General features: G+C 42.7%; 3 protein-coding genes across 3 annotated transcripts in view; all 3 read left to right on the top strand.

Annotated features, from left to right (window-relative positions):
• The window catches only part of slc25a21 (solute carrier family 25 member 21), a 128,341-nt gene that overhangs the window by 92,979 nt on the left and 9,190 nt on the right, over positions 1-26,172 (top strand). The gene's annotated exons all lie outside the window — the stretch shown is intronic.
• On the top strand, positions 4,416-6,074 carry nkx2.1 (NK2 homeobox 1). The gene is made up of 2 exons (XM_067243649.1): positions 4,416-4,779; positions 5,395-6,074. Exons 1-2 carry the CDS (start codon positions 4,416-4,418, stop codon positions 6,072-6,074), a joined length of 1,044 nt encoding a protein of 347 aa, XP_067099750.1.
• On the top strand, positions 18,794-22,886 carry mbip (MAP3K12 binding inhibitory protein 1). The gene is made up of 9 exons (XM_067243321.1): positions 18,794-18,948; positions 19,445-19,561; positions 19,735-19,962; positions 20,570-20,666; positions 21,083-21,148; positions 21,358-21,525; positions 21,667-21,764; positions 22,206-22,244; positions 22,409-22,886. The coding sequence occupies exons 1-9, from the start codon at positions 18,799-18,801 to the stop codon at positions 22,514-22,516; spliced, it is 1,071 nt and encodes a 356-aa protein (XP_067099422.1). The 5' UTR covers positions 18,794-18,798; the 3' UTR covers positions 22,517-22,886.

The raw sequence follows: 26,172 nt of genomic DNA, 5'->3' as shown, positions 1-26,172 counted from the left end.
TCACAAACAACAGGCTGAACAAGAACAAAGCCCCGCACGCGCCACTTCAAAGTCTCCTCATTATTCCGAGGAATTAGCATGAGCATTTGGACTAATTAACGTTAATTGTCCGTAATAGCAGTGTTCCAGAACAGAAAAGAGCTCCTGATTTAGATGATTGAGTATGCCTTTTGAAATTTGGTAATTAATGAAGGCATATACCCTGGAGGAAACACGTTATAATTCTAATTGCCCGTAATTGTATGTGTGTCTCGCATGGAATTATCACTGTAGGTGCGCTCACCTGTCGGCGAGAAATTATTTATTGAGAGAATGAACGGATATGAGATAATAATGAATATCCAAGGAGTGACTTATCTCAAATCAAAATGCATTCTAAGGCTCGGGAAGAAATATGTCGTTTTGGATGTAATTGCCTTTTCTACTAACACCGAGGAGGCGATGTAGCCTACAGGCTCATTCAAAAAAGTTATTTCAGGACACGTTGTTGTTCATTTTTGTCAATTTCTCATTCGTTTTTTAAATCATCATTAGAAGTAGTAGGCCTACCGTATTTCTTCGAATAAACGCCGCGGCGTTTATTACACAATGATCATTTTTGGTGCGGCGTTTATTCGAGGGTGGCGTTTAATTACTAAGAGCGATTTAGAGAATTGCAGCTGCAGTGCGGCCATAGACAAACAAAGAATAGACAAGGAGGTCAAACACAAAGCCTAGTATAAAATTGAAGCCGTGTGTGTCTACATTGTGTAGAAATCTGAAGCAGCATGCACTTCCAGCTTACAAACAGAAAGCTGTGCAGAAAGCACTCACCAGCAGCAACATATCTGTAGCACGCGAACTTGGGGTTGATGAAAGGCGAATTCGCCATTGGTGAAGTCAGCGACCTCGCAATATTGTAGGCTACATGTAATTGTCACGATTACATTATTATAATGTTTAATTTGTTTTCAACCAATGTCATAATTGTCCAAAAAGAGGGAGTCAGGTGGCTGAGCGGTGAGGGAGTCGGACTAGTAATCCGAAGGTTGCCAGTTCGATTCCTGGTCATGCCAACTGACGTTGTGTCCTTGGGCAAGGCACTTCACCCTACTTGCCTCGGGAAAATGTCCCTGTACTTACTGTAAGTCGCTCTGGATAAGAGCGTCTGCTAAATGTATAATGTAATTTATAATTATATACTTTCATTCAGTATTATTACGTGACTTTATTTGGTAAGAGTACAGTGCCTTTATTTTGAAGGCCTTTTGGAACGCTCGTGAGTGAGAGAGTCGACAAGCTAACAGCAAGCGAAGCACATATTGGGGGGGACACATTCCCCCCACATTCCCAAAATGTCCCCCCCCAATATATTGATATAAAAATATAAATGTGCTACGCTACAACAGGCAACCTCGCACGCTGTCCGAAATTACCATTTAAAAAAAAAATCGCCCCCCCCAATGTTGACTCCATGGCTATGGCCTTGTTGTATGTTCATATTAAGCTAATGTGGTCTTTATTTTCTCGTTATAGGCCCACTGTGGTTAGTTTTCACGGTGGATTTGGAGAATAAGCTTCAAATAAACCTGTAGCAAGAAAGCCACGTGTCTGCTAGTGCTTCGAGGGAATTATAATACACTTGTGATTTACAAAAAATAACCTTTTTCAGATTTTTTGGGTGCGGCGTTTAATCGAGGGCGGCGTTTTTTGTGTGGCATTTGTTCGAAGGCGGCGTTTATTCGAGGGCGGCGTTTAATCGAATAAATACGGTATTATATATATATTTTTTTAACATATACAATTGCTTGTGCACGTGGTTTTTGTACGCATGAAACATGAGCTGTAGAGTCGACTTAGGCTACCAAGTTTATCAATTGCAACACTGTCTTGTGGTCAGTAGATAATATCCAATGTTCGCCAGCAGAAGACGCTGTCCTTCCTTCATTCACTGGACACGTTTCTGGGCTTTGTCACTTGCATGTTAAAACCAAGCACTGTCTCGTTTACTCGAAGGTAAGTCTATGTGGCTAAACGTATAGCATAGCCTACCGTGGTTGTACAACGAGGGTCACTTAAACGAACAAAACTGTATGGTTTGGATAATTAATTAATAATATGAAGCACTGACATGGCCTACTGATTCTGTCTACATCAACATAAACAGGCCGATGAGATCTGGTCTAGAATAAAGCCTAATAATTAATATTTAAGGTAAAAAAAAAGATTTAATTTACGAAAGCGGAGGTCCAGCGACAAGGTCTTTCTGGAGGCCGATTAGACATCCATAGAAACAAACTACAATCAGTGATTACTATGACATCATTATAGATGTCCTATTAATGTAACCTTGTATACCGCTCACCCGGCTAGGCTACTGTAGCCTACTGGTAATATTATTAATTAACTATGACTGGGTCTAGCCCAATATCACCCTTACATTCTGTAAAAATATCTAGATAAAATGGTCTAATCTGAAACGTGCCAAACGGTCATTTTCTTATTGATCATTAGGCTATCATTTGAAAAGTGAGTTAGATGTTATTAGAATATAGGCCTAATTGTTTTCACCAAGATGGGGACATCGAAGACTGGAGTGTTAATCTGTTGACCTAAAGGATCAGACAGTATTGTAAAGAGTTGTGTATTGTCGGTTCATAAATGCTGCGGAAAATGATTCAACGGCAGAAATCCCGTTGGTAAAATAAAAAAAAACTGGTTACATAATACATACATAACTCAGTTTGGCTCAAACAAAATTAAACAATAGTTTTATACTATCAACTTAGCTCATAGCTATCGCCTTTAAATGAGAGCAGCCTCTTCATTTACTGGACTATAGTTTACTACCACCATTATTACTATTTTTCTGCTGCTACTAGCCTGCTACTAGTAGTTAAATCAACAACAACAACATTAATTCCTACGTGATACCACGACTATAATTATATAACTGTAATGAAATACAACATACATAAAACAAATACAACTACGGGTTTACTACTACAACTACAAATAATAACAATAAAATAAGAAGCTGTATAGGAAGATGAATAATATAGCACTTTTGAAATGAGAATATTTATGTATAGGCTACATCGTATCCTAACAGCGAAGGCTGTTAGGCTTATATGTAGGATATTTTTCATTACTGTTATGGTTATTTTGTGTTGTGTTCTGTTGCAGTAATCGTTAATGTAATTTAAAATATTGTAACAATTTTTTGAACGGAAAACGTTGATTATCAATCGTACTCCTATGAAAAAAAAGCACAAAGTTATTCATAGGCCAAACTGTGATAAACTGCGTATCTGAAGCTAGAGATGCTCATGTAATCCTCTGGCATACTGGGTGGTGCGCGCGACAATGTCACCAGGTTTGGATCGCGGCCTGTAGGTGAATTATCCTTCAGAGGTGAGGCAGGAAACATGTCGCGTTTTACTTTTACGCAGAAACGAAGAATGATTGACTTCGAACATTAAGGCTCCTTGAACATTAGAGGGGGACGCGGCTGAGGGTTACCTGTCTGTTCCGCAGGAGAGGAGTACTTGAGCTCCCTACCTGAGATACTCTTCTACTGCCGAACACATTTTTTTCTCTTTTGACTGAAATTCTGAGAGAAGTGCATCTGAATTTAAGCGAAACGCTGCTTGCGTCCAATGATTTCAAATATAAAAGGGGTTAATCATTTACGCAGCCACTTAACACGCGGATGTGTATTTATTTACTTATCCGTCAATTTTCCTCCCTTGTCGCAAGTGCACTTTTGCATGTCTGAGTACGATAGGGCATAATACAAACACGCCTGCAATCACCAGAAGCCTCTCATGGCCATTAAAAGTCAGTAGTTCAACTGAAGCTTTTTCAGAGAGAGAGTGGTTCTCCAACTCTCAAGTCCAGCTAGGCCTCCTTTCATCAAGAGGTCCTCGTAAACATCACTACAGTTAATAAAGTGTATTGTGGCCACTGCGACCACGAGGCTACTGCGGCATGTTTATCCACGGCGACCTGACAATAACATGTCCACACCCAGCTACAACTAGGCTAAAACATCCGGAGCTGCTTCAGCAAAACGAAATAAAACATTTATGCTCATGTGTTTCGATTATGGGTTTGTGGGAGGGGAACTCGTGTCTTGCCAACACGCAAGTCAAATTATGCTGGGCGCGAGGAGGATAGAGCAGCTATGTATTGTTGAACTAGTTGCTGATGCCCCGCCTCTGATGGTAGCCTTAAACCTGGCACCCAGCTAAAACAAACGAAAGCCAGCACCGAGCTCCCACTCAATCCAATTAAGGCGGACTTCAGGCGCTCTCGTACGTGTTCATCTAGCAGGATCGACGTTGAGACAACAGGAACAGAGGGGCTTTGGCCAAAAAAAAACAGAAGGAGAGATTGCCTTGCCTTCTAATTTCTCCCTCTCCAGCCCCAGAACAATGTCGATGAGCCCTAAGCATACGACTCCTTTTTCTGTTTCCGATATCTTGAGTCCTCTTGAGGAGAGCTACAAGAAAGTAAGTATGGAGAATAACAACTTGGGGGCACCTATCTCATCGTACCGTCAGCCGCAGGTATCTCAGGCGATGCAGCAGCACCACATGGGCCACAATGGGACCGTGTCCGCGGCTTACCACATGACTGCTGCCGGGGTATCTCAACTATCACACACGGCTATGGGGGGCTACTGTAACGGAAACCTGGGAAACATGAGCGACCTTCCGGCTTACCAAGACAGCATGCGGGGTAGCGCCACAGCCACGGGCTGGTACGGAGCCAATCCGGATCCACGCTTCTCAACCAGTAAGTACAATCGACACATTTCTGACTTGATTCGGGTAGGTATAATTCTATGGTTTCATTTATTCCCGTTTACTCGTCACTGGCAATCAGCAACTTTTCTTGTCAATTCCATGTTTTAATTTGGACTTAAACGGTCACTGTGTCCCCCGCCTTAGTTCAGCTGACTGCTCTGACAGTTGGTTGCCTAGACACTCTGTACTTGATTCGAAAGCAGTCCATAAAATTAAAAAGGATGCATGTAAAATGGTATTTAGCCAAGTTGCAGTCTGATTTATTACTGAGTTAATGACTTTCGTGGTTATGGTATTATTTGCATTGGAAATATAATATTGGATATATGCTTAACTCACCTGATAGGATATGATCTCAGTCACTAATTCAGCTAGGCTTGTATGTATTTAATGTCTCTATGTAAAATCGTGTAATTCGTTTTATTACACAAAGTTTGAATTGCTCAACTTTATGTATACATTTAAAAATGTTGTCCCTTTTTTATTCTGAAACATGCTCCCTTTTGCTTTTAAGTCCCACATATAACAAATGGTGCCTTATTATTGCTAATTCTTCCCCAAACCTGATGCATTGTCACTAATATAGACATGTTTTTGCTTCCAGTCTCACGCTTTATGGGCTCTTCATCTGGAATGAACATGGGGAGCATGGGGAGCATGGGGAGCCTCGGGTCCCTGGCGGACGTGGGCAAGGGCATGGGCCCTCTGTCAAGCACCCCGAGGAGAAAGAGGCGAGTGCTGTTCTCCCAAGCTCAGGTGTACGAGCTCGAACGACGGTTCAAACAACAGAAGTACCTTTCGGCCCCGGAGAGAGAGCACCTGGCGAGCATGATCCATCTGACGCCGACCCAGGTGAAGATCTGGTTCCAGAACCACCGGTACAAGATGAAGAGGCAGGCTAAGGACAAGGTGTCGCAGCAGCAGATGCAGCAGGAGAGTGGCTCCTGTCAGCAGCAGCAGTCCCCGCGGCGGGTGGCTGTGCCGGTTCTGGTGAAGGACGGCAAGCCATGCCAAGGTAGTGCTCATACTCCGACCACCGCAGTGCAGACTCACCACCAGCAAGGGGGTAATGCAATGATCATGTCCAATAACAGTTCGGCCCTCGGGCAGCACCAAGGCCAGCAGGTGGGCAGTGCAGGTCACTCTCCAGATTTAGTTCAGCACTCGGCCAGCCCGCCGTCTCTACAGACCCAGGTGGCCGGCCTCTCTCACCTCAACTCCTCCAATGCCGAGTATGGAGCGGCATTGCAGTGTTCTGCATTATTGTACGGCAGGACATGGTGACAGCAAAACAGACAGACATAACAAAACACACCACTGCAACAAACAAAAAACATTTGCAGCTAATGAGAAATTTTACTTAATGTGCGTGTGAACAAACACCATGCAAATTGGTTTCCATTCTCCTGAAAATGTTTATTTCATTTTGACGGCTGGATATGCTAGCAGCGTCTGGAAGGCTTGCGGACAAGATTTAGTAATCCCAAATTCTATGAGGATATGGGAGTTCAATCCTTACACCTGGAATTATTTATGTAAATTATACCGAGATCCTTAGCCACTTCAGAAACTCATACACCTGTTTGTGGCTCAGTTGGGTTTAAATTGTGAGAATCTTCAGGGGGTGGGGGATGGGGTGGGGGGCTATTGTATGTGAGTGCTTATGAACTTTTTTCACAGATTGCTCTGATTTATAATAGAACTTAATGTACGACGTAGCTTGTATATTTATGTAAAAGGTTTGAATATATAGTTTTTAGCAATATGTTGTACAAAGTTTTTAATGCTATTGATGGTTTGTTGTTATTTGAGTTCCATCAGTATTTGTATGTTTTATTTCCTTGTAACTTATATAGATATTTGACTTAAATACAGGCAAACAATCCTATTAATAAATTATGTAAACTAAATACAGATCCCTTTATTGAAATTGGTTGTATCCTAGCCCTCATCTTAATCCGTCGTTCAGCATGAATGATCCAAACAGGGCAGTTTAGAACGTAAGATATTTTATTTTGCTTATCGAACCTAGTGGGGTGTTTAGCTCCTTGAAAATGAGCAAAAACTACAGATGAAGGTTGCCTGAGAGCAAAATTAATGTAACAAGTTTTTTGTTGAGAAAATAGGCTACAACTTATGTTGCTGCTGTTTCGAGTGTATAATGTTTTATAATATACAACGGTATAGTTTTTTTTACTAAATTAGAATTCGAACATGTTTTTCAGATATATCATTAGGATTTCAACAGAATTATTATTTTATTTTGTTCTTGTTTTGAAGTTGCCCTTCGTGTGCATTCGGCGTGTACCTCTTTCAGGGTGCGCTGCAGCATGTGAGTGTGGAGTCTGAGTCAGTCAACTGAGGTGGGGATCAAACAAATGTTACTCAAAGGCCGCTTATCGTTCAGATCCCTGACCAAACAACGTTATTCATCTCAAATAGCCAAACTAAGAAAGGCAAATTCTCCTGCTTATCAGAGGTACGTCTATCAATAATCAGTCAGTGAATTGAAAGGAAAAAGGTTTCCTTTGTTTACACCTTGATAAGTAAAAATGAAACGTCTTATGTATTTTTTCGTTTAGAAGGTAAAACAACTTTACGATAAGTGTTTACAACCTCCCGAAGTTAACAGCATTTTTAAATTAAGCAATGTCAGCTACAAATATATGTTCATACCTGAGTCACTAAACAAATTCGAGCAAAATGCTCGTGTTGACATTTAGTGATATCGTTTAGAAGCCATTAGGATGTTAAAGATGTTTCACATAACGTCCATCATTTATGTCGTTTAGGTTTTAATGGATCATAGTTGATCTGAAAAGGTTACCCAAGATATGGAGTACTAATTTCAAATTAATTGTATGTGAGATGGAGTGGCCGGGGCCAAAGAGAAAACCAGATTAACCGTCTTTCTCACGATTCAGGTTAAATGCATTTTCTTGGTGTGAGACGTAAGCTCTGGTTTAAATATTTGCTGACATTTTACATCCAGCCTAGAACCTACCCTTTATGGTCTACCTCTGTGAGATGTAACAGAACCGCCAAAATTATACATTTATATTTTTCAGATGGCCTTTGCATACGCTACTATACAAGACCGTTGCGATTAAAGGTAATTTTAAAATGTTACTTCAAAGAAGCACGTCATCGTAGTCGAAACCTGGCGCACATATTCATGATGAAAAGAAATGGACAGCCACAACACAGTCCTGTGGAACCTCTGCACTCCTTTATGCATTGTTATCAATCTACCTAAGATCACTCTTTTTTAACGTTGTGCTGTAGTCTTCTGCTACAAGCTACATGAATTAATGGTTATAGTCATGAGTAAGGATATCACCAAATCCATAAAGTATGTGCTAGGTCTATTAATATGCCTGCCCTTCGATAGAAAGGCCCCAGTAATCCGGGACAATGTTTACGTGGATATTTTTATGTATATTTTTGGTGTAGTATAGCCATACCTCTATTAACACATCAGCTGTGCGGGGTTTTGCACAAAAATCCTGCAATGGAAATGCTTGTAAATAACTCAATAAGACAACGTCAATACAGTAAAGGCTTAGACCCTACGCTTAGGCTATTTTTGTTTTTTAGAGGCCATCGTTTGCCTTGTGCATGAAGTGACCGGATATTACTGGAACGTGGCGCTTGTTGATACTTTCAGTATTGAAAAGTAGTCGGAATGGAGAGAAGGTTGTCCGTTTTGACAACCCTACCAATCCACCAATGGGGACATCTACGTAGTCCAAGGATAACTGTACAATAAGACTGTAACAATTGCATGCTATAAACCTAACCGTAACCCCGTGGGCCTATTATGTGGTCTAAACTAGTTTGGCATTGTAACCTTCCTTCTGGTACATAATACAGTGAAAACATATTTTAAAGGATGTTTGCCATGGACATTTGAATCATCTGTATTTTATTGTGTGGTGAGGCTCTGGGGAAAACGTAAACGTTTGACAATGTGACAAACTCTTAGACCACTATTTGATCATTTGCACCTCACATTATTCCAGGATTATAGTCGACTGCAGTCCTGGAGAAACCTTAATTTACATTCAGTTTCCACTGACTTAGAAAAAAACATTACCTTTTTTCTAGTTCCAGCACTTTGAACCAAGAAAAGTCTTGTTGTCGGACATTTTCAAACGTAGTACTAGCAGCAGAATGTACGTTCTATTAGATATTTGCTGTGGTGGTTTTGTCCGCAGAAGCACTAAGGGTCTTCGGATTACATTAGCATGTCTTTAGCGCCGTGTGTGGTCTTTGTATGAAGCTTGTAGCTGTTGAAAATGACTTGTAGGAAGCGTGTTTGCTCTCATCGCTCTCTTTTATACAGATTCATAGTACAACTCCGCAAGTCCTTCTCGCTTTACTGCAGGCAAATCTCCACCAACCCCGACCAATTATTCCCTAATCTCAATGTAATCATATTTAAATTAGAGTTTACAAAGTTTGGACACCTCTCTCACTTTGGTAGGTCTGAATTTTGTGTTGTATGGTGATTATTTCGCAATAAAAAAGCAAAATCCTCGAACCAGTATTGGACCAGCTTTGATTGAAGAATCCCTTATTGAGTCACACTGTGATAAGAGGTTTATTTCAGCCAATGTATATATATACCACGAGCTAATGGAAAAATTGGCATCCAATGACGGAAAAAGTCTTAATTTTAAAACACGTACAGCTTTGGCCTAGCCCACTGAGCATAAACTTCATTGACATTATCACCACCAGGCCTCAAAATGTTGGCATGGCGTAGGCTACGGCCTTGTGATGGCCTATGAGTCGCTGTCCGTGGTGCTGAAATGATTCCCTCATAATCGAACAAACTGTCACGACACACATCTTGTGATGGACAATCTGCATTCCAAAAACACACTTAGAATGAAATAAAATGAATATATGTTCAATATGTGCATATTTGCAGCTATAGTTCCAGTCATTTTGGCAAGAAATGTAGACAGGGTTTTGTCTATTTACTCCAGATTAAAACGCCTCGACTGTTTATAAATCTTAAATGCCAATCTATCTTTTGTTAGTTTGTTTGACATCTATGGTATGAAGCTATCAGTGTATAGTTGCGACACTTGCAGGTTAATCATTCACAGGGACACAAAACCCTGTAAGGTTGAGATGTTAAACTTGTATTTGGTGGGTCCCATTTTGTACAGTCTGATTGAGCTAAAAAGAGTTAAATGTAGGGTATAAAAGGATTTTTGAAAGCGTAAACTCAAATTTCTTTATTCCTTCGAAAGGAGTTTTATAAACAACATTACTCCAGTAAGAATTCCATAATATGCATGAAAAATACGACAATTTAAATGTAACAGCAATCATCTCCTTTGGTAAATCTTATTGTCAACTGGTTGCAAAAATCGCTAATTGTCCTGCATTTATCTGGTTCTTGAAGCGGAGGGTCATTTGTGGACTGAAATACTTAGCATGCAAAACGGAACACAGGATGCTGTAATACTTGACCTTTCAGCATAATTGTTGCATCAGTGAAATGCAGCGCATTCAGAACGCGCTGAATAGAGTCCTTTCCCTCAGAGGAACAAAAAACACATTTTTATACCTTCGTTTTTCATTTGGTTTTGTTTCTTCTGTGAACATTATTCTTCTAATGGCCATAGCTGCAATCAGTCCGCCATTTGAATGGGCCTTGGAGACAGACGTGAATTGCAGAGAAGCTGGGTCTCGTTTTTTGTACATGAGTGAGAAAATTATTTATTCCGAAAATAGGTTGTATTTTGAAATGGTCAAATGTTGATTGCCCGCACTGATTAGGTAGCGGGTCATTTTGGAGACAAGCATTCAATGACTCCAAACGAGTGTGAATTGCCTCTTTTCGTGAAGGCTTATTTCACGCATTACTCATGCCCCTTTGCCTTTAACTTGTAAGGTTTTCATGGACAGTCTATTTATCTTTACGTTTATACATTTTGGATGTTGCACATGATCAGTTTTCTTACATAAAGCAATGCTGCCCTGAGCGTGCGAGAAGGTCAGGCACATGCGCATAATCTAAATTAGAGGCTTTCATTGATACATAGGCTACCTCAATTAGCCACGTTTCTCGGTTAGCAGAGCTAACCTAAGACTGATAGCAGCACGACATGTGGCCCTCTCTCTCTCTTTCAGCACACTTTCAGCTGATCTTTGAAACTATAGTGTGCATGTGTGTGTGTGTGTGTGTGTGTGTGTGTGCGTGTGTGTGGCTGGGAGGGGCGGCTTCAAGGGGCTTCTCCAACGTTTGGATTCTTACGTAAGGCTAGAGGCTTAAGTAGCATAGCTTTAAAAAGACGTAATCAAATCATCTCAAATCTTCGAGCTACAAACAGTAAGCAATTATACAGGGTGCGAGTGCCTTACTGGATTAAGTTTGAACATTAGGCTACAGCCCAGTAGCCTTGGCCTTGGAGGTTACAGTACCAGCGGGAGTCCTTTCGGAGCCAACGAGCCATCACTAACCGTGTTAGGACCAAGTCCTTTATTTTGTGATTTGTAATCGTTTCTCCCGATGTATGTTTCACCAACTTCATTCTTTACTTTATACAGACAGATAGCTTGCACACGTGGCTCACAAATTCCCCCAACAAAGCCGAGGCTATCTTATTTCAAGGTAATGGGACCTTAATTGCTGGACTTTAGGCTATAACCCCCGCTGGGCTTGGGTCTGTCCGGACAACAGATTTACTGAACTGGATAAATGGATTCATATGAGAAGAAAACGCTCACAGAAGCCCATGCTTAGCAGAGGCATGATACGCTACCAGCCAGGAGATGCCACTGAGCTGGATTATTCTACATAACTTGTAGGCTAACATGAAGAGTTTGATTTACCGAAACTGATATCCTATTAATAAACTGAGCATGAACGGATTATAACGAACTGTTTGTAATAAACTGAGGATCATAAACTTTTTTTTTTTTGCGTATGAGTCTGATATAGGCCTAATTTTAATGCTTTGGCGTTCGAGACCATATAGGTCCACACTGTAGAGTCAACACTTCGCCACTAGCCATTTTAAGATTGTTATAAAGAGGCGAGAAACGGGCATGTGATAACGTTTGTCAAATAATGATAACAAGCAATATAATAAGCAATCAAGATACTTTATTCCAAATAGCCTCAGCATTTTATGGCATGTCAGCTTGATGAGTTCCGACTAAAGAATCACTTTAAGTATATGTTTTGACCAATGCAGGGCTGGAAAGGCAAATACATTTATTTAACTCACCCCAAAGAAACAAATAACTGCAACTTAATGAAAATACTCGGGGTGGAGGTGTGAGGTGCGGTGTAGGCTATATTAGGACCTGTTGAGACTTATTCGGTTTTGTTCTGTAGCCGGGAGGAGGGGTGCTACTTGCCCCCTAATGAAATATGTCATTACGAGGAATTCATTCGACACAAAGGGGACTGCAGTCAAAAATTGCCCCACTGCTGTTCAGTAATTATATAGTTTTCCCTGGCAGCGGGCCTTCTTGCGCTGAGGCAGGTGGCAAGTCCATCATGCAAATGGCTTGGCTGTGCCGACATAATTAGCCACAGCGAGTCGCTTAAATTGACAATTAGCTAACATGCAATTCTGTCTGCAACGCGTTCGTTCTCTTCTGTGTTGTCATTGTGTTTTTTTTCTTCCGGCAGAGGAATCGCAGATCATTGTTTCGTGGTCAATTCATAAATCCGAGGGAACGGAAACCAGCAGTAGGCCTGCCTCTATGGGCGACTCGACACGAGCACACTTAAAACTCTTTGAATAGCTGTTTTCTTCACAGTTGTATTAACTGCTTGTCTTTCGAAAAAGGCACTTAAACTCAATGTAGATCATATAGCCAACTTTTACTCATACAAACCATGGCTATGATGTTCACAGGTTATTGCCAGGTCTGTCACTGGACCTTGAAGTTTCATACTTTGGCTATGTGAAAATAAAATGTCTGCGATGGATGTGGAGGAAACGAACCTTAACGTGGTAGAGAATGATGATCTGGCAGATACTGAGACTGGGACAGGGGCCACATGCTGGGTTTCAGTCAACCCTAAGGTTTTGCTATTCTAACCTCTCCACTGATCCCCTTGCACCCCTGTGTCCTAAATACCACTGCCTCACTACGGAGAAATCACAGCCCACCCACCCGCCTATTATGCTCCCAGCCCCCTGACACGACACAGGAACAAAGTAGACATTAAGCAACATTAAACCGGGCGACGGGAGTAATCAGTAACCCGTTATCTGTTAATGAAGGCAAACACATGCGGAGCGATACACACACAGACTAATCAATAGAGACGTCGGACAAAGCGAATCGGAGCCCAAAAAGGGAAATGCAAATCAATGTGGAATCCTTGTTTGCTTTGAAACCGTTCAGTCCATTTCCAGCAATTACGTGTTCATTAAATGTAATTCGTCTGCACACAGCAATAACAGTTGTTTCTTACTAGCCGTTTCAGACACTGCGATGGACAAGACAGTCCACTGGCCGGTAGCCAAAGCATTTAAGCCTATAGACTGGTAGTAGCCATAGGCCTGCTATTCAAGGAATGAATGGTTGACATGCAGAAAAGGTCTTTCTCCACAGGTTCGTTGTTCCCCATTGCATTAGGATAGCCGTGAAGCAACGTCCAAGTCGTTTCATTTGATTGTTATGACTAAAGCTTTAGAAATACATTGTTTTTCCATGGACTCTGTGTTTAAAAACATTTTGAATTTGACCTGAAATGTCATGCAAATGTACATGTTCCAATGTTGTATTTTGATATTAGGCATTCCATTAACTAAAATGTTTAAAACCTTTTAGAAATGACACTCTTAATTTGTGAGATGGATATAGCCTTTTCAATGTGATACTCTGCTCCCTGTGTGTAGCTCAGAGTTGCATTTTCCTTTGACTAGGCCCACTAGCTCTCTGTGGTTGCTATAGCATTCTCAAGCACCATTCTAAATCCCCACCCCCACATAAACCTGCTCTATGCACTTGTCATAAATTATCTTCAAGTGAAACGGCTAAAGCGATGGAGCTCCTAGACCAGGCTGGACATGTAAGCTGTGTTGTGTCCACAGGAAACTCCAGCATGTGACCCGCTGCTCAGATGCAGAGACACATGATCATGTCAGATTAGTCACATTCATTTCTCTCGTTTCACCTGTGTTGTGTTACATCTCGCAACAAATTCTCAGATGTAGGTTTGTGTGTGTGTCGGTTTGCCTGTGTTACGTAATCTCATTGGCACCAGTGGCAGAGACTCATCAAAGATAACTCTCACCCAGAGCCACGCCCACCATGTGAAAGTCTGAAGTGCAAACATATGTGTAGGCAGGCAACTGAGAAGAGCTCTGATTTGTCGATTAATTAAGGATGCCCCTGAAATGCCCCCCGAACCAGACCTCCTCCGAAGACACAGCCTCCATGTTCAGCTGTGAACGAGTGGAAATCTGAATCAGCCTTTCTATTCCATGAGCTCCAAATTGAATGCCGATTGAAAATAATTTTTGAGCTCTTGACTTCTGCTATTCACGACTCTGAATCTGTTTGCTGCTGTCACGTTGCCACTGTATGGTAAATAAAAGCAGTTAAGGCTTAAGTTAAGTCCTTCTGATGATTGCCTGTTAGTCATTGAAGGTGTATGTAGCACATGGTGAGGGAACCATCTTCAAAATAGAATAACATTTTCTGAACAGCATTTGTTAACTTGCCAGAATCTGTATTGAGTGTTTTGACTGGTGAAAAAAAAGATCAATTTGCATACTGTGTTATGTCTTTAGAATACATTTAACCTGACCGTTCTGGCAGTTATTATTACAGCATCTTATTTTGGTTTTAATCAATTAATATTTATCTGGGGCATTTGAAGTCCTAGATGTCACACTACATGTTCTCCAGAATTAAACTTCTCCTTCCCCTCTTGTGCTAGCTCTCTTTGCCCTCCACCCCCCTCCCCATTCCCCCCATCCACCCCCCCCCCCCCACCCCAGTTGGCTTCCCAGTGCAGGACCACTGCATGCTGTGTTTTGGCAGGAAATCAATAAAGGGAAAAATCTGTTCTAATCATCCGTACATTTACCATCACAATCAACAATCAAAGCCAAGACCTGAGTCTTTATTTGTAGGCCCGAGCCACCCAATTTTCCCACTGTGAAAGGAAGGCTAAATTAGAACCCTTGGTTCCTGTTAGAGGCTCTTAATGGCTCTGATTTGTGAACTGCTAAATGAGGTTATGTAAATTGATCCTGAATGTAGGCAGAGGCCCCCAGGTGACAGGTGCAACCATCCAACAGTGGTGGAGGGAGGGTGTTGTAAGATGAGGGGGTACGGGGTTCGGAGGCTGGGGGGAATTACGGCAAGATTCCCTCCCAAGGCCACCAACCAAGCAAGAGACAGAAATTAGCAGGATTGCTTGTAAATTCCACAAGTAGAAAGTTAAAAGGGATGAGAAGAAAATGAAAAAGAAAGCTGGTAAAATTGCCTCCCCAGACATCTTCAGGCCTAGGCTCTCATCTAATTTGAAATATATAGTGGCTATTTTTTTTGTAAAGTCATAATTTCTTAAATTCTAAAAAAGTATTTTTTAAGTTATTGTTTTTTTTTAACCTACAATGGTGGTCCTCCACCTGGGTCAATAAGTGACAGTCTCTCTTTATATCTGCCTTGCCTAAATTCTTGTGGTAGTCCTTGCTGCCCACTAAACATTGCAAGTCATTACATTCAAGAGTACCGTTACTACCAGTGAGGAAATGATATTCAATCTATTGAATCAGTGTGATGTAATTTAATGTCCTGTGTATGACAGTATCTTGCCTTGGCAAGGAGGCATAGTTGTGGGGGCATAGTTGTGGGGATATAAAACCAAGACAGCGAACAACATGTCCCATCTCAGGGGTAGTCAGACGAGTGATTGGAGCACTCCGACTCGTTGCTCTTCACAGGGGCCATTTAGGCTCCCCAGGTTACTGTCACAGCTGCTGAGAGAGGAGCTGTCCCGCTCTCTTGGTGTCAGAGTTTCTCTCTTGCTCTCTCTCTCTCTGTACATTTTTCTATACCTCTCACTCTACCAGTATGTCTTTCTTAATATCTCTCTGTTTCTGTATCTCTCTCTCTTCTCTCTCTCTCTTTCTCTCTCAAAGGTGAGTTACTCAAGAGGCATGCCATCTTTGCGTTGACTCATATGGCATGACTATGTCATAGTTGTTTTGTCAAGTGTACCATATGAAATGTAACATACTTAGCACAGGGAGGGAAATAAAAGTGGCGGCCAGGTAGAAGAGCAATCTCTCGAATCTCTCTTCCTGTGCGACAGAATCCTTATTAAGTGGTGCAAGAACAGTTTGGGTGCTGATGTTGGTACACCCTGTCCATGCTAATCGTTTAATTCAGCTCTAGGGGAGAACAGCAGCGTGAGGCAGATGGAGAGTTATGAGAGCCCTTAGCACTACATCCATATCATTACTGCTCTCCATAGTTAGAAGTGCTTTAACTTTAAGGCAATGAATTAAGTGCATGCCCTCATGACATGCTCTCATAGGAGCCCCGTAATGTATCCCTTTTAGACATCACAGTTCTGTTCTCTGTTTCAAGAAATTGTGGCTTTTTTCCCCTTTCCCAGGTCCACTGTGCTTGCATTGCACAATGCTGTGTACTGCAATTCTGTTGAAACCAAAGTGTTTTATATCCTGGGTGTAGCCTAGGAATTCTTTTTTTTGTATTTTTTTTGGGGGGGGGGGGGGGGGGTGTAGTGAAAGAGTGCAGAAAGGAGTGAAGAAAATATACAAGAACACTGGGCACTTCCTCCAAAACAAAACACAGCCCAGCACAGGTGGGAGTGGATGCTAACATAAATCATTCATGCCTCAACATAAGAGGCGACTCCACTTGTATCTCTCTCTTTTTCCTCTCACTCTCTCCTGCCTCTCCAGCTTGCCTTTTCTGTATCATGCACCATCAACATCATCTGTTGCTGTAGAACGGGGCAGACAAATAAGCCAGCCTTCTGCTTTCCTGCAGGTGGCTGATGGGCGACCAGCAAGAGGCAGCCTCAATCCCTCTTCAACCCCTCCTGCTTCCCCTGAAACACAAAATCCTTATTCCTGTAAATGCCCCAATTCTTGGCCGCCAGTCAGTCATTGTGAACCACGCTGAAAACGTCACGTCTTGGCTTACTTAGTTTATTCATCCCAGATATGCGAGCCTGAAACTAGTGGATCATATTGACACGTCATCTTCCAGTTTGATTGACTTGCAGTACATGCAGATTTTTACTTGAAATTATTTGTATGCTAGTGTGTTTGTAAATAACTGAGCAGCAGGCAAAGCTTTCCAGTTTACAAGATTATAGATTTGAGTTTAATCTATTAAGAAAGCAAAGGAGATCAATTAATATCCCTAGAAAGAAATCTTAGAGGGTCATGAATCATATCTAAATCTATTTTGTATTTTTTCTTTTTAATCAGACGTAAAACGAAAGTGTGACTCTGGCACATGCCGCCAGACAAATTAAATGAGCAGCTTTAAATGTTCCAGCTCCATGCTGCGTGGGAACATATAGCGAGTGTTCAGCGTGTCAAATGATGTCAAGTGTTACAGTTCCCTTCCTGCTGGAAAGAGGAGAAAAAAAACCTGAAATGAATTAAATTGAAAGGCCTGTCTTAAAACCCCCTTCCTAAAATGATTAACCCTTCCAGAGAACATTATGGAGTTGAACCCTGAGTACTTTGCGCTTTCTTACCGCCTATAATTGTTTTTTTTCTGTTGTTGGCTTCATCAGTCTCTCTCCTCGTTATATGAAAAGGAGAAAAAATGTCTGAATAGAGCAGGGAAAGTTTCCCACAGTCAGTCCACACAGAGAAATACGCCATTGTGGGTTAGGGTTCCCATCCCTAGGCCTCACACAACTGAGATGGCTTGATGGACAGTGGTTTTATGATTGAGTGACCATTCTTACACTTTGTTCCTAAAAGGAAATGACAAAGGATGTAGTTAATGTAGGAAAGTGAGCCAAGATCTTTCACTCGTGTTAAACAATTCATTCAGGTAGCAGCAGTGCCTTGGGGAATTTATATTTCATCAGACACTTCAGTGACTGTTCCTAAAAACTTTAGTTTGGAAAATGTACCATCCAATTTTATATAAGATTTTTTTGTTACACATAATTGCAAAATTGTAGTACTATATGTAACTAATTGTATTATATTTACTATATGTAACAAACTATATGTTACAAAAAGTAATTTATACACAGTTAAAACAACATAACAGTTTAACAAATCCTGACATTTGTTTTTCCTACATTTACTATTTGGTACATATACCATACAGTTCAAAGTTCAAAATAATGTGTATGTTCAATAACCAATGTCCCGTGTGCAATACGAAGTTACACATTTATTGCAATACTACTGTATGTGCTTTACAAAGTATGACTCTCTAACTTGTCTGACCTATCACCTTGTATTCATGCTTCCATTGTAAAGGGATATGTTCCATGGTGTCAGCCTCATATGGCCACACAAGAGCCTGAAATCACGTGTGAACACTCAACACGTCCATGATGAGGCTCTGATGAACTTGGTAGTTTGACCTCCTAGTGCCATATACTATTGTTGCTTTGTCTCATTTGGTTTCATTTAAAACAATAAGGTGCATTTATGTTTTCTTATTGTTTAGCTGCTGTAATCTGTAAATTGTTGTTCTATTCAATTCTATTGTGTTGTGTTCTGTTATGTTCTATTCATTCCCTGCTCTGTTCTGTTGAAATGATGGCTTCAAATGATAGGTATGAATGCATTTATCTTTCATTATCACATTGTGACATTCTTACTCAAATAAAATACCCACGTTGGCTTCTTTACTGAGTTTATTGTAACACTTTTTGTATCCTCACGTCAGAAACGGGGATCAGGAAACCTGCCTAAACCTCCCAGTTCATTTCCTGTATTGGAGGGAAATAAATCTACGTTTAACCAATCAGACGGCACTATGGTATGCATGCGGAAACGCAATGGCGGATAGAAAGAAGCAGCTCGAAGGGAACAAAATGTGTGATAAACCCGTGGAAAACGTCTTAGCTATGTCTTCCATCAGTGAGATATCTACCTACAGAGAATGTATCTCCACAATTTTGAATGTGCTTTCACATTTCGGGAGCGAGGTTGGTTGATAATCTTCTACTTAGCTGAGTGCTGCAGGATTTATCATACTATTATGGCTCACGGTCTCAGACAGCGATTTGTAATAATATTATGTACGAATGAACCTAAGCTATAATGTAACTTGTGTTTTAGTGTGTTTGTGCGATGTCGCCTATTGTTATTTAGTAGCATCTATTATTTCTGAATTGAAGTTAGCTAGCCTAGCAAGAATGTTATCGTTGCATCGCCCTTTTGTTGCATTATAGCTCCTCCTTCTTGTTTACTAACTAGCTTGGAACATACCGGCGAATAAATTGGGCATATTTAGTTATGGATAGTTAATTTAATCCCGAGTCGTTAACTAATGAAACAAAGTATATTTTATCATCCTCTAATGAGAACGTGTTGACGTATTCAGGCAACCCGCTGGGTCTTTGTCTTAAGTTAATACAGTATGGTACGAGTTTGTCAAAATTGGTTTCTGTTTTTGTCTGGTATTTTAAAAATCTTATTCAGCTTAAATTAAGTGAAGCGGTTCTCAAGATCAATGTCAGCGTAAACGCACTGGATGTGCCTTCCAGTCAACCTGCTCACGTGTACAACTGTCTACAGCGGCACATTTCAAAACTACAGGTAAATGTTTTGGATTATATAGACTAGCCTCGATAAATAAACATTTAGTCCTGCATAATTCTACTTTTGCCCTACCTCATTCCCCATGTGTGTGTGTGTGTGTGTGTGTTTCGGGGGGTATGAGATTCCTGATTCACCATATTCACCACGTCAACGTGCTGTCCATCCCTCAGGCCGTGTCAGAGAGCCTGAAGCCTCAGGTGGTGGGCGAGGCCTGGCCCTCGCCTGCGACCGTTGCACGTGGCGTTGACATGTCTGCCGCCAGAGCACCGGTGGAGGACGAGGTCCCGGGCTCTGAGCACATCCCACCCCGAGGCCCTGGAGATATGACAGATGGGGACGGGGAAGGCAAGTCGCAGGATGATGACCTCACGGTTCAGATCAAAGCCAGTAAAAGCGAGGTGAGTTTCTGTGAGCAGAGCAGACAACTCTCCTGGTAGGAGCCTCTCACAATATCTTAACTGGCCGCTCAGCAAATTAATAATCATAAGTAATTGTCTACCTAAGTAGGCTACGGGAAGAGACGTAATGACTCAAATGCCTGATAACCCAGTTGAGCGCAAAATAAGGAGTCCTTCCCTGGGCTGGAGCCAGGGAGAGCTGGCCATGATTCCGGAGGGTTGTGACTGAGGACCAGGTCCTTGATGGACAATGAAGAGGATGCTCATTACTCTCAGAGATTGCATGTGAATGTAGAACAAGAGGGCACGCATTTAGTTGTATATTTATTTTAGCAGCCAAATAAACTGTGTTTGTACTTTGTCCTTTTTTTCCTTTTCTCAAATGGCAAGCGATTCCACTATTTTTTTTGGAGGGGTGGATGGAGGGCAGTTGGGAACAATTTTGCATGCTAAGATGAGAATCACGGTGTTTCCCTGTACCAGCCCTTGCTCATTGTCAGAAGGAACGCGAAAAGGGGACAGGGGGATTGATTTCTATCTATAGCTTCTAAATCTGGAATATCTCATCTCTCCCCCGAAATGGCCACTCCTGACCTCCCCGCCACAGATTGACAGGAGGATATCTGCATTTATGGAGCGCAAGCAGCTGGAGATCAATGAAAACAATGTGCGGGAGTTCTGCAACGTGATCGACTGCAATCAGGGTGAGGACGGAGAGTGGGGTGGGGGTTTGGGGTGGAGGGAGGGGGGGGGGGGGGGGCTGCCGGCACACAGATTGCCAATGTTTGGGAGAGTGCTGATTTCCTCAGGCGAGAGGTCAGGCTGATCTGCAGAGAGAGAGAGGAGGCTCAAGTAGCTAACGCACTCCGTCTCAAAAATAAGACTAGCTTTGTCCAGAAACCCTCCAGAGGAACGAATGGGAGAAGTCTTGTACTCCAAAACAAGACTCGAGAAGCACCGTAGTAGAAATTAGGTCACCCTCACTAGAGATGCTTGTTAAAAGCTCTTTGCACCTATTAAAATAAATCTCGGCTGCATTAATTCATCTCGGGTTACTTGGCTGATGCAGGTGAGATTTTCTGTTCTTTTGTTTATCGATCATCTTTTTCCTGTGCCAAAGAGAACAGTTGCGCGCGGACTGAAGCTGTGTTCACACCCTACCCTGGCTTTAAGAGCCATGTGAAAGGTAAGGTCCCTGTTTGCTCGACTGTCACTTCACAGCCTTCCCAACTTTGCAGTTTCGACAGAGTTCCTGTTTTTGTATTTCCCTCAACACTTTCAAACTCGACACAAACGTCAGACGAAAGTCTTCACGACATCGACAGTTTGATTAATGACTTTGATCGACTGATGTCCTGAGGCCCTGGGTCGTCGGTGTCTCCCATGTTGTTGCAGTCACCCGTGTGGTGAACACCTATGGGCCGCAGACTCGAGGAGGGCAGAGCCAGGGAGGCCAAGTAGGGTCCGTGGGGCCTGAGATGGGCCCGCCAGTCAGAACCTGTGGGAACTCGGCCATCGAGGAACGCCTCCACAACATCGAGACCCATCTCAAGCTCCCGACAGGTGAGGACCATCTGGAGCAGGCAAGCCTGCAGAGAACACGGTTCCCTCTGAAGAACCTGAAACCACAGCACGTCGCTTACCTTCTCATGTGATATCACTGCTCTTCATGGCATTTCATAATTCTTTTGTTTTGCTTCCCAGAGGGTCCAGTTCCCCTCAGTGTTTACCAGCGGCTGAAGAAGCTGGAGGATCGGATCCTGGAGCTGGAGGGCCTCTCTCCCGAGTATTTCCAGTCCAACGTGAGTTTGGCATTGGTATTTTGAAGTTGAAATGGATTCAAACATTATTATCATAATGTATTTGTGCTGCAGACCATTTCATCCAGACTGATAGTAGGGCAGGGGTGGGGGATTAGACCCTGGAACCTCTTGTTTTTCCAGTTAAATGCTCTACCACTGAGCCATACCTATCCTCCATTATACTCCAGGGCCACGGTTTATGTGCTGTTAGCTGGGTAGACAAAGGCTGTCTCTGGGTCCTACACGGGTTTGTGTTTTCACAAAAAGCGCTGGCCAACCTACAGTTCGACCTTACTACTCTTGACCTTGCTCTGTCTTAATCAGTAAACAGACTTTGTGCGTTAACTTTTGTGGAATAGCTCAGAGGCAGAAAGACAAGTAGCTCTGCCATTGTCCCCAGGAACATTGGTTTGACATGACCTCTGCTCTCCATACTTTCAGAGTTACCTTCACAAGCGACCAAAGATGGGGTCCACTCAGGTGCGTTTGGCTTCTTTAACTTCTGTCACTTCAAATGTTGTGTAAATGACACGATTGGTTGGGCAGTGCCTAGAAAAGTTTAGGTTTGCTGGAGGTGTGTGTGTGTGTGTGTGTGTGCGTGTGTGCGTGCGCATGTGTTCACACCTTTGTGTGTGTGTTTTCAGGCCTGCAGTCTGTCTGAGTTGGAGGGGAAAATCAGTGCGGTGAAGGCGGCATTACTGAAGAGAGTGACTGAGTTTGGACCAGGATATGGAACTGAATGTTCTCTCTGATCCATCACTCTCCTTCTCTCTGTCTCTTTCTCTCTGCCTCTCTGCCTCTCTTTCTCTGCCTCTCTTTCTCTTTGCCTTTCTCTCACTGCCCCTCTCTCTGCCTCTCTATTTTTCTCTGCCGTTCTGTCTCAGCCTCTCTTTTTTTCACACACACACAAAACACGCACATACACACTCATCATGGTAGAACACCCATGACGTCTGTCAGTACTGTAACATCTGTAAACCTATGAGGAACATTTCAACATTAGCCTGTTTGATTATATTCATTTGCAGATAAACATTGTATTTTTTCCCCTATCATTCTCCACATATTTCATTGTGAAGTGGAATAGGGTTGGTTTTGTAAATAAATATTTTTTTCACAGCCAAACTTCTTGAAGGGGACTGATTTAATGGCTCTAATCACACATTGTAGATGAACAGTGTTAGTCACGCTGTGAATTTGATGGCAATTAATTAAACTATGTAATTCATGCTAGATATAAAGAGTTTATGAACTAGAAATATATATCAGCAATCCAACCTGTTTTTGTACAGACCCTAAGATCTCAGTGTGAATATGAGCATGCAGCATTCTATTCCACACCAGGTGAAATGTCAAAGCACGCTTCAGAGTAATGTATGGCAATTCTGCTGGTTTGAAATGAGACTGTTGTGGTATGGCTCGGTGCATTGTTAGCGACGTCAGTGTTGGCCTATGCCATGTGAGTTTGTATACCATCTCCTGTGTATATTAACGGGTTATTGAACTGTGTGAGTAATTGGTTTGTGCGAAGGTGCAGTTGATTCGTCTGCCAGGCTGCTGAGTGAGGATGATCCCCCTGATGGCTGTCATTAGAACAAATGACCTGATTACTGAAACGCTGTGTCGAAAACACATGGAGCCCAAATACGCCAGTGGCAGATTGCTCTGTCTGGTGACGTGAATCGTAGGTTAACCCTCCCAACCCCTCCCCACCTTGACAGGTGATATTATACCTTAAATCGTATTGATACAATTCAAAAATTGCACTGGTCATGAAATTCATATTAGCGTAGCACACTTGCTCCTGACTCGCACAAGTTCTAGAATGTCACGTCTCAACTGTGAATGGCGCCTCAGCTGAACTGATTGATGGAGTGACCTGGAACACAAAACGAGAAACGCTGGCATTGTGCCTTTTCTGGGGGTGGATAATAATCCATTCTCCTGGTAGAGCCGGGGGGGGGGGTCTCTTTTCAGGTGAACCTGGCTCGCTCAGCTCTCTCCCTGGCAGCCTCTCCCAGAGTTCTGTCTCCTCGGCCCTGGGCCCACAGCGCTCTAAGAGGGGCCACTTGAGTGTGGGGACAATGTGAGCAGGGGGGGTTGGGTATTGTTCCCCCAGAGCCTTTGTCTCAGACACAGGTCCCTTATATGGGTTAATGAGAACAAATTGGTTGGAGTGTAACAAATGGATTATGGGTGTGGACAAAAGAGGCTGTATTTGGAGGTATGTCCAGTCCAGGTCCAACCATGGCGGGCCTGTTGAGTTGAGCAGGCACACTAATGGGCAAATGAAGTACAGCTCACTGAATATCTCATTATCTTGATCCTGTCTGTTTTTGTGCATGAATACAATGACATTACTCTCACTGCCGGCTGTTAACCCTTGGGCAGATCTGTGGATAACAGACTCATCTCTCTTTTTGAATGCTAGAGATAGAGAAAGGAAAGAGCGGTTGAAATGCTTTGGTTACTAAGTTAACTTAGATCCTACCTCAACCCCTCCAGACAGGATCCTGTCTCAGAGAACCGACGAAAAAACTAGTTAAACCACAGTTTTCAAATGCACTGTTTTTTTTTTTCTCAGTCAAAACCCCAAGGCAAATGTGTTTCTTTTCAAACCCACATTGGACACTACACTTTTAGTTCCGAGATTACAAAGTCAACATGTCAACACAAGTGTCAGTAATAATGATTACTGCATTTGGGTGGACCCTCTGTGCCTTTTCAGAACCACAGAGAGGCCCCTCTCACTGACTATACTGCCAGTCTGTCAATCTCTCTACTCCTGGTCTTGGGATTCTTTGGGGAAAATAACAGTTTTCCTTCCTGGACAACCCCCCTCCCTACCCTTCATCGTCAGTAAGGAGGTGGGGGGGGGGCGGAGGTGGGCAGAAAGAGATTCATATCCATTCATAACTCCCAAACTCTTAATGGGCTTCACCCCCCCCACCCCCACCCCCCTTTTTCTCTCCTGTGACTCAACAGCTCCAGGCTTTATCCCTGGGAGCTCTGTGTCAAAAAAGACTGTTGCTCGTTTGTGTCTGGAACAATAAGGAACAAGGTTGGATCTCTCACAAGGGACAAAGGACAGAAAACAGGCTTTTCTCTCTGCAGAACATTAGATTCTGACACATTTTGCATGGCAGTGTTTTTTTGTTTTTTCTTCCTCTTTCTCCGTCTGACCTGAGTGCTATTGCTGGGGGTCTTTAAGCGACCACCTGTTGGCAGTCTGGTTTTCATTACTGGCACGGCTGTTATCACCGGGTGCAGAGGCTTGTGGGGTCTGACACACACTCGCAGCCTGCACGTTCTGTAGCCGTGTCGCTAGGGATGGACGGACTGCAGAGCGGGTTCCGCGTTCGGCTCACGGGTTCTGCGGTTCTATTCTTTTCCAACAGCGTTGTGTGTGAAGCTGGGGGGGGGGGGTCTCCTGAGCATGAGAGAGTCATATAATCGTAGCTGTCATGTACAAACGCTTCTAAAAGACCCAGATTACCATAGCTCAGGCTCACATTCAAATGGAGATTCTCTTGTTTATTCCATAAGTACAGGCTACAGTTATTTTAAAAGGCACAGACCCACTGGAATTATCTTTCTTTGATAGAAAAACCCACAGTGTTCAGTCAATTACTTTCAGAGCCACCAACCCCTGCGAGTCTTTGGAGATTACATTTGTTCTTTTTTTTGTTTTGAAATTGGACCATTTCCCTCCCTAAGCAGCTATCAGAATGAATACAGTTGGACTATGATTTTCATGGATGTTGCTTCTGCTACAGTAAATGCACACGCCTTGCAAACACATCAAACACAACCAGCATCAATAAAAAGAAGTGTTTTCAATTCAACATCGACCCCCTTTAGCAGTGGTCAACAAGCAACTGCAAAGAGATTTGTTTGTCTTTTACATCCTCCACATGAAAACATAACGGATGGTGCTGCTGTATTCCTCAGGAAAACCCAAACCATCATTTTACCAGCGTGTCGTTTTTCATTCACTAGCTCTGGCTGAGAGGTGCTGGGGCCTCGGGACTCTGGAGAGCAGACAGACAGACAGGTTGGTAGACAGACAGACAGGTTGGTAGGTTGGTAGACAGGCAGACTTGCAGGTAGACAGGAAGGTAGATAGGCGGACTGGTAGGTAAAGTGACAGACAATAAGGCAGTCAGACATGCAGGCAAGCAAGCAGTCAGACAGGCAGGTAGACAGGTAGGTAGACAGACAGACAGACAGGTCGACAGGTTAGTAGACAGGCAGACTTGCAGGTAGACAGGAAGGTAGATGGGCGGACTGGTAGGCAAAGTGACAGACAATAAGGCAGTCAGACATGCTGGCAAGCAAGCAGTCAGATAGGCAGGTAGGGAGATGGACCGATAGACAAGCAGGCAGTCAGACACACACAAGCAGGCAT

This window comes from Osmerus mordax, chromosome 9 (genome assembly GCF_038355195.1).
Source record: "Osmerus mordax isolate fOsmMor3 chromosome 9, fOsmMor3.pri, whole genome shotgun sequence".
Classification (NCBI taxonomy): Eukaryota; Metazoa; Chordata; class Actinopteri; order Osmeriformes; family Osmeridae; genus Osmerus; species Osmerus mordax.
The sequence above is the reverse complement of the archived record's forward strand: the minus strand, read 5'-3'. Positions and strand labels throughout refer to the sequence as shown.